General features: G+C 39.1%; 1 protein-coding gene across 8 annotated transcripts in view; it reads right to left on the bottom strand.

The window, feature by feature from the left end:
• Window positions 1-13,279: 13,279 nt before the first annotated feature.
• The window catches only part of tenm4 (teneurin transmembrane protein 4), a 134,694-nt gene continuing 128,901 nt past the window's right edge, over window positions 13,280-19,072 (bottom strand). For all 8 annotated transcript variants that reach the window (XM_072391960.1, XM_072391961.1, XM_072391962.1 and 5 more), the window contains one exon: window positions 13,280-16,231. In XM_072391960.1, the coding sequence (XP_072248061.1) occupies window positions 15,473-16,231 (759 nt within the window). In that variant the 3' untranslated portion in view covers window positions 13,280-15,472. The remainder of the gene's footprint in view (window positions 16,232-19,072) is intronic.

The following is a 19,072-nucleotide window of genomic DNA, read 5'->3' as shown; positions in this document are numbered from 1 at the left end:
TTCTCCATACGTCCGTTTCAGTCACGTGGGTTTCAATAAACCAATCCGAGTTTTGCTTCTCTGAGAGTGTTTTACGTGCTGTAGGGATACGTAGTTTTATTTAAAAAATCGGAAATTTATGGCGATAAATGTTGTCATATTATAATATAAAGCACAGGACAGAGAATATTCAACTCAACATACAATAGTAAAGGAAGAAGAGATATCTGTAAAATATACAATTTGAAATAATCAAGTAGTCATGTATGATTGACCCTTTTTCAGCATACACATGTAAATTCGTGGCAAGGGAAAAATACAAAACAATTAATTCTTGTCTAAACTGCTTTAATGATCTATTATTTCAACGTCCCTGCTACTATCAGCAGTGTAGGGTCAAACTTGTGCCAAGACAAGAAAATTACAAAAAACCTCTTCAGGTGCAATAAACAGAGGATTTCATGCAACAACAACAACAAAAACACTATCAAGCGCATTTACAGATAGAAATGTGAAATATATTTACCGCATTTAAGCACAATACCTGTGATGAGTGATTCTACTGTAAAATAAAGTAAGAGCGGTCTGAGCCACGTTGAAATTCCTTTTAATCTTGCATAATGGATCTCCCGTCAGTATGGGGTTCATTTGTGCGTAAACCTCGTTAATTCAGTACCCTCCAAGACTGGGTCTCTTCCCACCATTTGCTGCAGGAGTAAATCAGATCATGTCAGCAATATAATAAGATGCCATAGACTATTATTCACCTGGTCTCGCCTGTCAGCTCAAGAGCCCCGGGCTTGGGTCTGCCAGCATACACCGAGCCGGGGATGTCCACCTCCGGTTGCTTATGACATGGTATCATTAAACCCAACAAGATGCATTTAACACGTCAGCAGGGTCATTGATATTAATTATCTCCAGCATGGATGGAGTCATTTGTTATGTGGTTTCATATAACAGACAGGAGAACATTTGCTTATTTTGCACTCCATTTGCTCGAGAGGGTGCAGGCGTCCGGAGGTGCTTGGAAAACAAATATTTTTGACAGCCTAAAATAAATTGAAATCATAGGTTCATGGAAATGTGTTCGAACTAACTACTTATGGATAGGCTACACCTCTCCTTCTACAGTAAAATAATTTGTAATGTCTTACTCTACCACTAGGGACTGCTGTAGCTCTATGATATTTTCCACACCCAAATCCACGCCTACTGCAGATTTATTCATCTACCCTTGAGTTGGCCACTCTATATTATTCATTTGCATCTCCAAGGTCTTCAAAAATGAAAACAAGCTGGCATTGTTATGTTTTCTCTCTGCAGTTACATTAAGCATAAAGCACCTGCTGGCTTTGGTTGGCAGCTGATAGTCCAGTGCAACAGTCGGTTCAGATTTCATCCAAAAGTGATTTCTACACATCGATAGGTTCAAGGAGGTTGGGGTGCCCACTGTATTTTGCATTTGTAAATTTCAGTTCTTTGCAGGCTTGGCTTGTGACAACTTGGACGTGGGAGAGATGCCTGATAGCATGTTGCATGTATTTATATTTCCACAGACTCACATCCTCCCACAGAAATCACAAGGCAAATATGCATGAGGCATGGTGTGCAGTCTGTAAGATTACTGGGGAAAACAGCCTGAGGAAAAATGTTATCCTGTTGACTTTCTCATAATTATAAATAAAGGAGAAAGGTCAAATGGCCCTAATGTGATATACACAGCACCTTGTTCTTGGAGCTTCCACAGGTAGAGGAGTTGTTTGGCACTGGCCTGACAACCTTATTTGGACTTAACAACTTGTTAAAATCAATACAAGATTAGTCAGCAAAACAAAGGATTTTGCTGTAAAAGCTTGGATCTCAGGAGGATCACTGAACCTAGCCAGCAAGTGCATCCTCTGCTCTCTGCAGGCATGCTTGTCCAAGGACTGCAGCACCCCCATTGACAGCACCGCCTGCCACGAGCTCCTCCAAATATTCTGCATTCACAAATGGAAGGCTGCATTGATTTTATGTAACATGGCTCGTTAAGTGCTGATTAGACCATTATAGTGATGTGATTTCAGGGAATGGGTTTGGGTGACAGGCGGCCAAACACAAATCAAAAGGAACTAATAACCCTTTCTAAAAGAGATTTGGACTGCTACACTGCTTCACCCATGACTCCCCAGTTACTACCACAGTACTGTGTTTGTGTAGGCCTATATCTAATGGACCAGTTTGAGGAGTCTCGAGCTGACACAAAACATGTTTTACCAACAGTGCACAACACACTCTTTTGAAATGATAATGATAGCCATCACACAGTCATTTCTGAAATTTCAAGTCTGACACTTGTAAAATCAAGTGTCATTAAATCTTCAACCACTGCTGTTTTTTTTTATCACTGAATATTTTGTAATCTATAAAGTAGTTATCTATATTGTGTCGTTACAAACATTTGGAAGTATTTCAAATCAGGCTCTTGTAAATGTTCACTTTTCTGTGACAATGTTCAGCTGTCTGGATTTTAGAAGAAATCCACTTATTAGCCAAAAAATAAAGCCCATTGGAAGAAAGCCTAACTGGGGCAGCACATAAGCAAAAAACACAGAGAAGGAGGAATGCTTGTGAGCAAGCATGACTTTGCTTCTCTGAGAAAGACAAGGAGAAGTTTAAGAAATGTAACTGTAACCTTTTAAAATGTAACCTTTTAGCAGTGATCCTGTCTTGCGACCATTATCCTAATATTCATGCTTTTTTTCACTTTGCATGAATGTTTGAGGTAACATGTTACATTTCTATTTTTTCTTCTGTAAATTTACTTTAGATTTGTCTTAAAAAGCATCTGCATTTCTGAAACTGCATCTGCTAATTCTGAGTCAAACTTGACATGTTCCTGCTGAGCTGTATGAGATCTTCACTCTACAGGGCAATTTAAGGAAGGCCAATTTAGATACATCTCTGATTGCTATATTGTGCATGTGCTGTGTGTCACTTTGTGTCACAGGACTGCGTTGCTTACAGTAAGATAGTGTTGCGCTGACTCAACAATCAAATCAAAGCCTGACATTCATTTACACTAGGTACTATAATTATTTTTGGAAGCAACAATCCTGCACTAGCGAGGATGCTGATTACTATGTCTGAAGTTAAAACGATTTTACCAATCAAAGCTGCTAAATACTGAAAGATTTAGGGTATATTTTTATACTCAACTTTTGCAATGAAAAGAAATATTCCCCTGATGCAAATAGGAAGCAGCAGGACACGCAGGAGAATGCTACCATTAGAAGCAGTTACAGCAGAGTTTCAGCTCTAAGAATGTCTCATCAGTTTAGTTGTTGAACCTAATCTTTCCTTTCACTGGAGGCAGTCAAAAACTCTCCTGAGATGGCTAAGAATAGATGATAAAAGATAGAAAAAGCAGAGAGGTAATATCAGAGTATTGTACCTCATCCTACACGTTTTTCTCCTCCACGCACACACACATGCCTGTCAAATTAAACTAATAATTCTGATCTACGCTCTGGTCTTTACAGCAGCATCACTTGTCACTTTAGGCTTAAGGAGGATACAGTATGGCATCTGCTTCATTTCCTTAGCTTCTTGATTTTACCTCCCTCAAAGATGGAGATCCCTTATCCTCACTCACAGAACAATTTACACAAATGAGAGCAAACATTAGCTCCTAATTACGATGCAGGAGTTCAACTTTTATGCAACTTGAAACCAGGGATGATTTTCTTGCTGTGTTGGAGGTAAAGTCTGAGAATGCCTGTTGAAGCAGTCTTCCACAGCACATCCATCTGACATTGTGATGTACATGGGAAACACAATGAGCCTCAGAAACTGTGCATCTTTTACTTCATACTTTATCACCTTGGGTCTAAACTATCACTACAGATACTTGTCAATTATGAATCACGTCCTTTTGTTGTATCGTTTCAGACAGGTTTGAAAAGAAAAATGCATAATGTGGGATTTTTCTAATATGTTGCTTTACCAAAAGTCTTTCACAACATCTTAACATTCTCAGCTTGACCTCAAACTGAAGTTATAATTGTCACCTTACTTGACTCATGCTGCTTACTATAGTTGTTGTCACTACCTGATAAGTTAGGCTTCTTTGAATATACAATCACCCGTGCTTATGATTGTTCTTTATCTGTGGTATCAAAATGCTTTTTAAAATGTCTCTTCCCTTTATGTAGGTACAGGTGTTTTATTTCAGCATGGAAAAACTCATCCCACAAACTCCTTTTTTCTACCACCTCACACATTGCTTACTGTTGTGCAACATTTTCATGATCTATACTTTACAGTTGTTTGACATTTACAGCTAAATGGGAGACCTTTTGGCCAAATTCTGCGCTCCACACTGAGGGTCTTTTTGTTTAACAAGCACTTTGTTTTCCAGGGCAAACACAATGTCCATTTTCAAGAGTACCAGTAAAATGATCAACAACTCAGTAACAGCAAACTACAAATGAGCAGTGAGAGCCGTTCAGCCCAGTTTGTGTGGGTGCATTATGTCTCCTTCCCCCGCAGATATGTTTAATTTACCTCTCCAGTTCAAATACAAAGTACCTGACCATAAGTGAATGATAACTGGTTTCATCCCTATGAGTGAAATGTTAAAGCATTATATCACAGAAATAACTTATTAGCCTTGACACACAAGGAAATTTGAATTGGAAGGAGGTCTAGCTCAAAATCAGATATTTCTTCTGGTATGAATGTCAGACACATGTTCAGTTAATCATAAAGGTCAGATAGGCTAATGGTGTCATACATTTTGGGCAGTTCAATATCTTTGCCTGGGGCAGTTTGAAAAGCCAGGTGATGGAAATTACAACACCTCTGTTCACACTGGACCTGTGAGCAGTATGTTCTGCTGTCTCACTCTGAAGATCTGGGATTATTTGCTTTCTCTGAATAGTGCCCTGATATAAGTTGTTGTGAACTGGTGCGATATAAATAAACCAAATTGAATTGATGAATTTAATGTAGATTGCAATAGCAGTCTCCTTCTCTGCAACTACTCTCTCAGCGTATGTCCAATAATGAATCGATGACTAATTACTTTTGTTTTTCCAGACACAGCAGCTACCCTCTAATTAGCCAAACAATGAATGGTAATGTCTTGTGTTTCCATGTGGGCTTTAGAGTTACACTCACTGCATCATTCTCTAAATGTGGTTATTCAACCAAAGTGTTTTACATTTTTTCTGCTGATTTTTTTAAAAACAATGGCCTGTGCCCATATGCTGTTAATTAAAAACAGTTAAGCCCTGCCTGATCCATCTATCAAATCTAAAGAAACATTATTTCACATGCACTGTTGTCTACAGCATATTGCAGAGGAGGTGGGAATTTTTTAACATTAATTTAGGTTTATGTTAGGGTGCAACACTGCTTCTGATTTGTACATGTTATTTATTCATGCAGTCACTTTCAATTCAAGTACATCTGTTGTAGAGCAACAAAATGCTGAAGATCATCAACGTTTCTTTAATAAAACAAAGGATTCACAGTGTGACCTGCGAGTTCGCACCATTTCCACGTTGCTCCTGAAATGTCATGTCAGGTTGAACAGAATTAGTGTTGTGTCTTCAGCTAACACTGTTCTCTGGATGGCAGAAAACTAATTAGACTTTTGAAATGCAACTTTTATTTATTTCACCATGCTTTTTTCCCATATTCTGCTGGACTGTTCAAAAATAAGGGAACTAAAACGGGTGAACAAGCTGCAGTAGGATGTTTCACTTGAGCTGCCCTTTTCTTTTTGTTTTAGCTTTTAACTGGCCATGATCATTTTTGACAGCATCACCATGTCCAAGTAAAAACTATTTAAGCTGCTTGGACATCACTGATCAAAACCGAGCGCTGTCACTGATTTTTCTTTTCTTTTCTTACTTTTTTTTTTTTTTTACAGCAGCTCTACCTGTGGTATTGTACAGTAGCCTGTCAGAAAACTGAAGGCACCCATAGCCACAGAGGCATGGCAGTGGAAGATGTGAAGAAGCTCTTATCGGCAGTTTAAGACTTCTTCTTTCTTTCTTTAAATGATCACACAACAGAGTAAAATAACTCGAGATTAAAACGAAAATGTTCAATGTGTCACTCAGTGACAGTTTTCAGTATCATCCAAAATAATCCGTCAAAGCATAAATATCTGAAAACATGAAAACATTTCTAAATGTTTAAACGCTCTACGCGTCTGCATGTAGAGGGAGGGAGGACTGACGGTTTTATCAGCTCTGAAAATTTGGGTTGAGAAAAATTTGAAAGAAAATAGGACTCTCAGAGAATTGTGCAGATAATTCCCCCACAGCTTTGAAGCATATGGACTCTCAGGCTTATTTGTAAGGGTGAATGAAACGAGAGGCCAGGCGTGTCACAATCTAAATGCACAACGTAGAAATAAATTCCCCAAGGCAGATCTACATAATAGTATTCGTAATAGGCCCAAAGGTTCAGCCACCAAAATAATTCTGTCAGACTGACTTCAGGCTTTGTATCTAACTGAAAACACACAGCAGCAGAATCAAAGAGGACAAAGGGATCAGCATGTCCTCTATGTTTTTTTTCTACATTTACAAAGAACTTCTAAATGTGAGAATGTGTTTGTAAAAGCGCCTACATCTTTTTTGTGTTCTCTGACATTTTTTATGAGATGTCTTCAGTTGGGTGAGCTACAGGCCAAGCCGCTCGGGCTAACAGCACTAAGGTCGACAATACAATTGTTTAACAGCTATCTGATGCAAAACATCTGTAGAAGAAGCATTTTCAGAGGTCATTCCCAATTTTTCCTTCATAAAAGATTTGTAACTTTAATGTTCAGATGAACTGAATCCCTTAAAGCTTAAAATCATCTCTGCTGAACAAATTCCAAATCACAAAATAGTTTCCAAAGGAGTGGAAGGGTTTATTTGTTCATTTGTTGGTGTAATTAACAAAGATTGCACACCCTGATAAGGCTAGAGTAAGGCTGTTTCTCATAGTAGTCCAAGGACCTATGAAAAATTGTTACTTCAAAGACAGAAGATGAAATTGAAATAGCTAAGTCAGTTAGGGCATTAAAAGCATGTGGAACAAATCTGAAAAAGAAAACATAATTCAACACACTCTTATACTCCATTTTGAACTGAACTCATGCAACATCAAATGTCATAATATAAGAAATGAAAAAATCCAGATATGAATATAAATAGATAAATACGCTATAGAAGACACAAATAGCACAAACATGGGCATAAAAAGCATGCACGGTATTTAAATTGCACACAATAAAACAGAAGGATATGCCTGCAGCAGTGAGTTCTTATGACACTATAAAAAGAAACACAATATGACATGCATGCAGGTGCATAAAGGCAGAGTGAGAACAGCAAGAAAGCGTTAGATGACAGCAGGCTGAGAACACTAGGATGAACATTGAATGCAACTGAGCTTTAGTGCAGCCAAAGCTGGGTACTAATGAACAATTTCTTTGAATGAGTTCTGAATTAACCATCATGTGTCACATTCTCCAACATTTGCGGGGTATAGTACCATTTTAGTGCAACTTAAATGGCTAATGGTGGACAGCACTTTAGCAGAGAAGAATTGTACAGTGCCCTCCTGCAGCATTTCTAATAAAGCGATGCGCGGTTGCTCTTGTGTTGTCTGACCTGAGGTGAGCTTGTCAAGAATTTAAGCTAACTTTGATATATGACTAATAGTTTTAGAGGTATGGTGCTTGCCTATGGCACAGCTGCTGCACACTATTTTACTGAAAATGACCACAAATTGCATGTGAATCTTGTCATATTACATGATCCTGAAATTTCACTTAAGCCTTGCAGTAAACTTTGAAATCAATCCGAACTCTTTAGTACTTGTATCCCAATAAAACTCACCCTCTAAAAACAAACTATGCATGTTGTTTTAGACACATAGATATGCTACTATGTAGATCCATGTTGCTCCTGAAATGTTATGTCAGGTTGAAAAGAATTAGTGTTGTGTCTTCAGCTAACACTGTTCTCTGGATGATAGATAACTAATTAGACTTTTGAAATGCAACTTTAATTTATTTCACCATGTTTGCTACTATGTAGATCTATCAACCACATACATTCAGATGTTAGTTTGGTACCTATGGATTTATGAATATCGACGGTCCTTGTGGGACACCTGTGGACATTCTGAAAGCAGCCAATCGATGATTCTGTGCTCAGACATGTCTTATAGTCATTCAGTTTAATAACAAGTGTCTCAGAAGGGAAAGTGAACTGGATAAGCTTGAACATGTTATGATTCATGGCTGAAGAGATGGAAATGGTGGACTCAAATCCAGACAAACTCACAGGAGGCAGATGGATGGTGAAATGAAAAAAATGTATCAAACAAAAACCAAACTGGCGGCCCCTCAGGGTGGGAAACTCAAAAAATCTTTCCAACTCCAAACAGAAAGAAAATGAAAATATAACCATGGGCGAGACAATGACAACAAAGAGGCAAATGATTGAAAGGATTGGAGAGTTATACATTCTCGGAGGGTTTTTGAGTTGAGTGACAGCATGTGAGTGATTAACAGGAAACAGGACCTCGGGATAATACTAAGACAGCTGGGACACCTAGGGGTAAAGAAAAGAAAAAACTGATTGAAGGTAACTAGAAATTAAATAGAACTTCCATGGAAAACAAACTCAAGATAAAAAACAAAAGCTTGAAAACAAACAGGACACAAACAGAATCAAAATTCTTTTGACAAAAACAAGGATACAACAGAATCAAGGCACTAAGAAAAACTAAACCAGAGCTGAGAACAAAAACCAAAGCAATGATCATTATAAAACTTAGATAACTGAAGGAAACAAAACAAAGAAAATCCAGAAAGCAAAAGGTACATCAGGTGTATAAACTAGAATAATCCCATAAACTAGAACCCACAAATAGAACATGTAATTATCAAAGGATTTTTTGTATCTATGAAGCAACAACTAGCTGCCACAGTTTAATAACTGGTTCAAATAAAGTCAAATTGTATTATATGCGGGGTAACTGACCAACAATTCAGATTACAGTATCCATCAACATTGTGGAAAAGATACATCTGCTTCTGAATTTAATCAAGTGTAACTTCCAAACCCTTGAACAATGCCTGAGAAATCTGAACTTTAGTAATTCTTGTACCAGGACTGATATAATTCCTGTAAAATATCAAATAAACGATTTTGCTCTGGTTTAAGATCAAATCATTCTCATAAAACCTGTGGAATGCTCTTCATTAATAAAGTGCAGGAGCCACCACAACTTCGACTCCATTACTTGTAAGCATCACATTTACTTTAAGGTTAAGCGATTATTATTATTATTAAGTGATTATTTTTATTTCTTCTTTTACTTTTGTCCTTTAGTTTAACCAGCTATAGAAGTACTATTAAGCCTCTCTGAATGAAGCCTGCCGTGGTGCTACTAACAAGATGCTGGTTCCACCTGCTGCCATCTTGATCTTGAAGTTGTTTATCATTCGGTTGGAACATTCTTTTACCACTTCCCATTTTAACATAAAGAAAGCTGATTCAAAGAATGCTCCTTCTTCTACATTGTACATTTTTGATATTGTTGTGCTGCTTTGATGCCATTTGCATCAGCTCAAACCTGCTGATAATACATGTCTTGTTTCAAACCTGAGTATCTCAATAAAGAATGAACCTTTCCTTACATAAACTGGCTCTTTGTCTCAGTCCATGTTTAATCATTCTGTTTTTTTGTAGATGTTGTCACAGCTTTGGTAATGAAACATAAAGATAAGACAAAGCATTTTGTGTACTTTATTTCATTAATCAATCTTTGAGAAATACCTTCCATCACTTCAATCATGCTAAACAATGCAGACGGCGCCTGACTGATGATGATTGGTGCCCGTGTCTTAAACAGAAATCAATAACACTTACTTTCCATGGTCCAAAAGAGCGACATGATAGGCTGTCCTAAAACATTAAGCATTCCTTAACCTTTTAGTGCACCCGAATGCTTCCAAACATGTGGTTTTGAATGTGCACTGATCCTTTACTTTGGATAGATTTGACCTCAGGCATAATTAGCCTAATAAAAGCATTAGATATGCTGTCAATATGATTTGCATAATGTGCAAAGGCAGTTTCATTCCTGAATGCAAGCAGTGTCGGTGTGACTCAAAAATGCTCCAGTGACATTTCTCTGGGTCCTTTGTTCACACCTGTCAAGGGAAATGTGATGGTAGATGGCAGCTGCAGCTGTGGCTTCTGCCTCCAGTGAGTCCACCGAGTCCACCAAGACCCTGCTGGAGTCCAGCACACATAAACCAGACAGAAACACATTTCTGAAACAAACAGATAGAAATGTATTCTTGTGCTGACAGAATTAATTTCTTAGAGCTTCTGAGATAATAATCCAGATAAAATGAGAAGCTGCTGCTCAAGCTGAGGTAACCAAGGAGAGGAAAAAAAACACATTATACTGATTAAAATTCAAGAAAAGTTTCACATGTCAAGCAGTTTGTAGTTACAGGCTGCAGGTGCAGTCATTCATTAAGAAACCCAAGACTGTGAGTTTGTGAGGCCAGCTTTAATATGACTTCCCTTCACAGGTTATTGATCGTCTCTGCAATGATTATGTCAGTTAATACAACTTCAGTGTTGAAAAGCATGTAATGAGCACATACTGGCACAGAGGTGAAAACTGTCACATTATGTCACCTTAAAAGAGGGCAGTGCAGGCCCTTTAATGGGGGTCTTAGGCTTCTTTTTTTGTGAGGGGGTAATGCCTCTCATAATATAAACTTGCAGCACTGTACTGCCTAAGGTGCCAATATTACACATTTTCCATTTTCTTTTCACAGGTCACTTTGTATGAGAGGCAACACTGGCCTTTATATGACCTATAAAAAATGACACTTTGAAAACCATCTGATCAGTTTCATTTCCAGAGCTTAGGCTTTACTGAGTGCATCTGTTGCTGCTGTGTTCTGTCATCATGTTGGGCATCCAAAAGAGACCTAAACTTGAGGAAAGTTCTGTCCCCTTTTTCTATTGCCAGTTGGTTTACCATTCTTTGCCCCATTAGCTTTTATGACTGGCCTATCATTTGCATAATTGGTGAAAAGGGAAATGTGAACCTGAATGATGAAAAATTGAATTTAAGGCAGTCCTCTATCCACGCAGGCACGTAGAGCTGTTCTAAGGCAACACAACAGATGTAGACCCTCATTCCAAGCAGTTATTCTGTGGAGGTTGAGAAAACTTGAACAGGTGTAACCAGTCAATACCAAGGTGACTTTCTTTGTAAATGACATTGCTGATCTTTCAGAAAACCAATGCAGCTTGCTGTCATATACGTAATGTATCTGAGATTGACAGAGAAAAAACAAGAGACAGCAGGTGTTTCATTTTAGTTTGTTTTTTTGGACTTTGAACATAATTCACAGAGGGAACAGCTGGTTAGCCCACAGCAGGAATCAAGCCTTTTGTTGATTTCAGCATCAACTACTTCTGGCAGTGTTTGTCCAACACTTGGGCTCAGAATTTTCAGCGAGAGGAAACAGATGAAGTGTGAAAGCAATGTGAAGATTTCGCTCCACATCAGATTCTGCACAGGTAATGAGAAATAGTTCATGCATGGATTTTACAGAAAGGTTTGCCTTTCCCTGCCTATCGTGAAATCAAGCTTTGAGCAGAATTTTCTTCTTTCCTCTTGTATTAATTTCTTGAAGGGGTTAGTCATGTCTGAATGTAATGGTTGTTGTTAAGTGAATCAAATTCCTAGTTTGACTGCATGCAACAGAGAGGGTGCAGATGCCAAGCCCTGGGAACAGAAAAGACAAACAGCACTGAAGACAAGAGCTCCGTCTGATGATTAAAACCTTTTTCTAAGAGATACACTGGTCTTGGTTGTTTTTTGAATCACTTTTGAACCAAAAGCTCATTGTTATTAGTAGCCATCACAATTTGTTGCTTTAATTGATTAACCGTGAAATTAAGAATATTCCCCGTGCTCCACAGCAAAAAATGACGAGCCGCTCATTGATGGAGCAGTGCTATGTGTAAATTAGCTGCATCATTTTGTTCTCCAGGCAAATAGGAAAAACATTACACGAAGCTTTTTGATGGACTTGTTTAGTGTGAATACTGTAATTATAGTAATTTCAAACATTAGGCCTTGTGAATGATGAAGTATAGGATCTGATTCTATCCGTTAATAAATATAAAATCAAATGTCCTTTTTCATCATCAAAGCTCTCTATAGCAAACTCATTTCTGCTACAGTTTGAAATGAGGTTATTATTATTATGATTCTGCCAAAAGTCTACATTCCTCCAGGCTTTAGGACATTTTGACTCAGTGCAGCAGTTGAATTCATCCTGCACAGGTTCTGTGCTGGCAGCACTTTCTGTTCTCTTAAAGAAATCCTCTTTTCCAGAGGCATGATGTGGCTGGAGGCTGGAGGCTGAAGCTATCTCAAAGAAAATGAGAGCCACGGATTGAATATTTCCTTTTGGGGAGTCAAACTAGCTGAAGCAAACATTAGTGTGTGATAGTTTCCTAATGCTTGTCCTTCACACAGAGAGCTCAGTGGCTTCCTTGGCTCAAATTAATGCAAAGTGTAGGAGAGCAAATGAGAGTGTGGCGTCTGCTGCGGTAAAACAGGCCATCGTGCTTTCTTCTGAGCGCTGTGCTCAGCTCTGCCTGCAGCGAGTGTAAATGTTCCAGGCTCCCATGCCTCCACCACATACCGGCTCTCAAACTCCCAAACCATCCCGCCTGCTAGCAGAATTAGCCCCCTGAGCTGTACTTGTTTCAATAAAGTTATCAAGTTTAAAAACAGTCCCCTGGTGGCTTTTGTAAAAAAGGATCTGTCCTCAAATTTGACAGATTAATTCATAGTAAAGTTTTGCAAAGCATCCCTTGATGCCTGCGTGCCTTATAACACTTAAATACATTTGCTTTAAAGACATTTTCATTAGACTGTCCTTTATGAACTCAACCACATGCTCAATTGTGGGAGAATCTAAGAGGTTCAAAGTCCAAACTGTTTATCGAGTTAAATAATGGTTCAATGTCCAATATTACATTGTCATCGTATCAAATTACGGTAGACTCATTAGTCTTATAAAATGCACTCTAACGTGAATCAATGTAGATTCTGTATGATGCACTGTAGATTGGAACAAACTAAGAACATTTCTGAATTGAGTGCATTAAAATGAATGTAAGACTGTCTTTGTCTAATTTTAGTTTGAAATGACAGAACACTTTGTGCTATACAAAATAAACAACAGAAAAAAAAATAAACACAAAATATTCCCTTTATTTTTTCTACCTTAAGACTACACAGGGTCACCGATGTAGCTCTACGAGGTATCTACATTTGCATTTTATTTACAGCTTACTCTGATGTCTTCGTATTTACACAGTCAAAGAGAAGCGCTAAAAACACAGTGTTGAGAACAAACCAAAACTCAAAATGAGTCCAAAACTTTAGAAAAAGATACAGTCTTATGACGCAACAGTTCTCAGTGCAATATTCCACAATGCAAATATCCTTCATTCATATTATGTTGAACATACATATATATTTTTTGGGAAACAAAATGCCACTGAATCAACCCACATCAGAAAAACTAACCACGTACAGTTTGCTTTATCATTGTACATTTCGACACACTCAACCGTGTGCTCACCACCCCTACACACAGAGACAAGTCCTTACGTTTGATGGAAAACTGACAGTCAACAAGTGTGCAGTGGCTTGGCATAGTTCAAAAAGTACCAGAAGTCAAATGAATGTCGTACTTTCCAAAATAGTCTCAACTCCTCTTGAGTTTTCACATCGTGACTTTTTCAAATGAGCAGAAGTAAACTGTCCTTTGCAGTATCCACTGACGGGCTGGGAGGGGGCACAGATGTAAGAGAGCTAAAAAGTGTCCACGTGGGTTATTTCCAAGGTTGGCGTGTGTAGAGGACCTTTAAACGTCTGTAAACGGGAACTAGAACACCTGCAGATCTAATGCATTCCCACCAGCAATGGGACCAGGTGGAGCCCTATTGTGGAGAATGAAAGCACTTTTCAGGCTGACCTGCAGGCAGCCCTGAGGGCAAAGGCAATTTTATGTTTCATGACACCTACAACACAATGCAAAGCCTATCTATCTCTGCAGCCAGTATGCTAATGAAGCACGTGTGACTGAAGTTACTGGTTTCTTTGACCTTCCTTGCCTTACTTTTTAAAAAATATTCATTTATTATTGGACTGTGTGTTGCGGAATACTGACTTAAGCTCACTGATGAACAAACAGTGTTTTCCTTGAACAATTCAAATCTGTAAAATGCAGTCGGTCCGATGAAGTACACAGTAACTGATTTAACTAAACCACCTCCATAGTTTATTCCATGTGTTCACACACCCTTAAGTATTGTTCAAGTACAACAATTAACAATAGATGGGACAAGAATTCACATTTTTTTAAATTCACATTTGTTATACTGTTAATTCATATAGCTATTTATAAAACAAAACTAAAATATAGTTCAAAACCGTTCCTGTAAAATACTATTTGTTGTTTAATACAGACATTAATTCCACAGTATTTTCTTACAGGGTTGGCTCTTATGTGTTTTTATGATCAACTTGTTTGACCACAGTCAAATTATGAAAAAGGCGCAGAGAACAATTAATCCCATGTTTTCTTCCCTTTGAAAAAGAAAATCCAGTTAGAAATGAAATACATCCAAATCAAAAACTGACCTCATAACCCTTTGTTGGCTTTACTATACAATTAAGCAATTTAGCTAATTTTGTTGCTCATAAAAAAGGCCAACGTGCACAATCCGGGTGCACAGAGGCCTTCCAAGCTACGACCACAAAGGGTAAAAAGCCTCCTCTTATAAAACTACAAGACATCACACAAATGAAGGTGCTTTGACAACTTCAGCTGGGGTTTTGATGAAGGGCTTTACTGCTAACATAAATCTCTCTCATTATTTATGGATGACTGGGGCTATGAAGGTTTCAAGTATAAAAAAGAACTGATTAACAGAGAAGGAATCTCCTTGGCTGAGGCGCAAAAAAGGCAGAATGGAGCAAGCTTGTGAATAACAATCTGCAACTCTGGCAGCAGAGAGAGCCAGTGAACATAATGCATTACCAGTACTCCTCTTTGATTCCTTTGAACAGAATCACAAACAGGGATGAGGAAATGGAGTCACAAAAATAAGTCAAAGACATCACAATTTTTCATCCTCTAGCAGCCGCACTTGAAGGGCAAAGACTGTTAAAGAATCGTCAGAAGGAGAAGGGCACTCTTCCAATAATACAGTGCAGCTGATTGCAACCATTTTCTTTTCTTTTTTTTTTCCGAGTATATTAAAAACCAAGTTGAGCACAGTCAAAGAAAAAAAACGTGGTCATGTACACAACTGTCTTTGGCAAGAAGTCCCATTTCCTACATATGAGTCCTTCACTAGAGAGCCTTGTGTTCATGTCACCTTCGGCCCATTTCACTCTGTCTCATGAAATGAATGTTGTTGACACTATCTGCCAGCTCAGGGTATTGGTCAACTGACACTACGTAGTATCCATCGTAGCCTTGCACCTTTCCAGAGCCCAAAAGCTGCTGCTTCTCTCCCTCAGTCCAGGTCCGTGAGCCCTCCTCTCCGTCCCTCAGTCTCTGGCGCTCCCGGGCCCAAGCCTGGGCGACAGCTCTCTGCCGGGCCAGCTCCAAAACGCGGGTTTTCTCCTCATCCACGCTGCTGCCGTAACGCGTATTCAGACACAGCGCGCCATACTGAAGCTGGATGTCAGTAATGCGCCTAGTCCTGCCATTGAGCACAGCGTTGACCTGAGACACTGTCACATTCACGCCATTCTCTAGCGTGCGGCGGCCCACAGTCATGCCGATGAGGGCCAGGTCTCCCTCCACTGAACCCAGTTTGACGAAGTAGTGGGTATCCATTCCCATGATAGTGAAGTGAAGGTTTTCAAGGTAGAAGGCATCATTAAGCACTGCAGCCATACGACGGCCATCCTCATTAGCTAAGCTGATGATGTCAGTACTGATGCGGCTGTCTCGGATGGCAAATTTCACACCTTTCCCAAAAATGGAGCCACCAGAGGCAAAGATCTTCTTGTCCTCGGTCTGAGGACATCCAGCACTTCTGGCTTTGTAGATCTGACCAAAACGTTCCAGCTTCACAAAAGCCTTTAGCTGCCTCTGAACCTCACACTGAACACCCAACAGAGACTGCAAAAGAAAGAAGTACTGTTTAGTCACACTACACACACACAGGATGCCATCTTTTCTGTTCTCTCTCTGAGCAAGAAATTGATTAAAAAAATACAATTACTAGCTTGAAGATTTTGTTCACAACATTTACCACTCGTTTGGCTCGTAACCTTTATCCTCGCAGACGAAGCAGCCCTGTTGGCTTTTAGATGCTTTCTTTTCAAAACTGAGATTCATAGTGCTTAATTAATGCTTCAAACATTTCTGCAGTGCCACAGCTACAGTTTCTTTTGTATTAACGTGTAGGACTAAATGATGATGATTTGACATTATAAAAAGAACTGAAAACAATGAATAAACTTTCAAAATTATTTTAAAGTTACATAATAAATTGAAAGACGACACAAGAATTATAACATTCTCATCTTATAAAGCATCATTATTACATTATTTATTTAAAAAAATGTAGGAAATTGCTTCTGAGTGCCAAAGAAGAAACTATGATGATTTGGAGATGTGATCGCACCACACAGATATTCAAGGTAGAGGCAGAGGTGTTTGTCAGCCAATGCAAATCCGTTTGATCATTTGCGACAGGCATGATATTTTGAAAATGGTTGAAACTGCTGTCTTCTGACAGCTCTGCTGGGCCAAATATGAAACAGGAATTTGTTGGTAGCTAGTGTATAGAGAGTAACTCATTTCTTAAGGCATCAAAAGAGATACCACAGTGCCTTAAGCCAAGTTAATATTTTGTCTTAATACTACTTGACAAGAGATATTCTTCAATAAGAAAGAAAGATGTTAAAATCAAAAGATGATGATAAAATGATGTGAAATGGAAACTGGCCAGCACACAATGAGTTGGTTGCCTGAGCGCATGTCAGCAGCAACTAAAAGGCTCTCAGATGTTCCGCCTTCATACCATCATCTAATATGTGAGGTTGCAAGGATCCTGAGGAGTTTTGTCAAGGAGCAACATCCGAAGTCTTCCTGACAGTTTTCTAATTCTGACTTTCTGTGCCTCAGCTACAGGGTGGCTGGGGGGGAAAGGGTGGGGCTGAGGAGAGTAAAGCATGCTGTGATGACCAGCATGCCTGCCTCTTCTCTGATGTGACACCACACCACATTCTGCATGAAGGGGAGACATATGAAGGGGGAGGAGGCACATGTGCTCTAGGGCTCCTCAGATATCATGGCTTGGGGGGAATATTTCACACCATGCCACTCCATGTTTGTTTACTGTGCCAGCGTGTGACCTGGTCAGCTGTTCCAGGGGCGGTGGGGGGACGGAGGGCAATGTCCTCCACTTTACTGAAACAGCCTCCCGGGACACTCCAAGAGAGGCATCATTCACATAGCAGGGGGTGCAATCAGCCTCCAGCAGAACTCTGAATGAGAGAACAAGCCTTGTGGAGCGCAGACCTCATCTGTCTGTCCCCTCATGGCATTTTCCAATCTGTGTGTGGACTGAGCGGCATGGCAAAAAAGAGGCTTAAACAGATAGAGACAGAGAGGCAGCAATACTTTTCTTCTGAACGGAATAAAATCAAATACCAAAGTACTGACATAAAACATGTAGTTTCAAAGTTATATTCATGCTTCAAAGAACCCTGAACTGAACTGGGCTGGTCGGGTCATCTCATGTGAAGTGGTCAGAGCACTATGTCAAGGGCAGAAATAGTGGATAATAATATCACACCTCGCCTCGTGAAAAGTTCCTCCATTGACAGGATGTAGTGCTGAAGGAAAAGCCTACTCACAAACATAAAGAAATCTTCATATATATTTATTTTTCTGACCGATTTATTCATTTTACAGAAATTCAGTCTGAAGGTCTCGGTGTTTCTAAACACATAACTGAGTTTTTCCTTTCATGACATTTTTATGCAAATTCTGTGGTTCTTAGTGAAGGAGGCACAATAACCTCAGATATGACTAATGATTAAGTCAAAGAATTCTTTCAAGAAACAGATGTTAAAAAATTAAATCCACCAGGTCTCTTGGCTCGGGAAGCAGAACTTTCCCTGAAAACCTGAACCTGACCAATCAATGCTGAATCTCTAAAGAAAATGTTCTCTTGAAAGAACAGCTGATTATAACCGTTGCGGCTTCTCATTATGCATGCACGACATGTGAAATTTCAGCATGTATTTGGAAATTTGTCACATCTTGTATAATGAACCACAGGGTTCTACGATGCTTGAAATGCCACTGACATGGAAAAGATTTCAAACATTTAAAGCACTTGGAGAGCAGAAGAATACCCCCTTAGTGGCATTGTATTTAAATACATATAAAAAAAAACACGTAGTGTGGGTTACTGAAAGTAAGATTTAACATTTTTATAGCCAGTATCCATAAAAATTCAGAAATGAATGTGGATACAAAATGGAAAACAAAAAAAATCATTAATGTAGAAATAAGAGTCACAGTGCTCACGGCACATTTTAAGTCAGCACCTTTCACATTTATTATGCCCTGTTGATGTGGTTGGGCTCGTTACGTTTGGCTGGTCGGATCAAAGGTCATGTTTGACCTCGTATGATATAGTCCCAGTAGCTTTTTGGCTTACAAATGAGGTAAACATTTGAATACAAATAAGCATCAAGGCAGTGTCCTTCAACACGAATCTGTACCTTTGATGGCTGCCGTTCACTTGTCTAGTTGTAACCAAATGCATGAAAACAAGAGTAGCCTCTTCAATAATTCAGGTGAGTTGGGGCCAACTTAAAAGGGCTGATAGAAAGCAAGAATCAGAGGATGTCTACTTCTTCTCAGTCCTTGGCCAACAGTGTAAAACCGAGATTAAATCAATGGCCAGTGGTGGAGGCAATGGAGACTGAATTTCCCTAATGG

This window comes from Leuresthes tenuis, unplaced genomic scaffold (assembly GCF_036924035.1).
Source record: "Leuresthes tenuis unplaced genomic scaffold, fLeuTen1.0.hap1 SCAF_9, whole genome shotgun sequence".
In the NCBI taxonomy this organism is placed as follows: Eukaryota; Metazoa; Chordata; class Actinopteri; order Atheriniformes; family Atherinopsidae; genus Leuresthes; species Leuresthes tenuis.
This window is presented reverse-complemented; position numbering and strand designations above follow the sequence as displayed.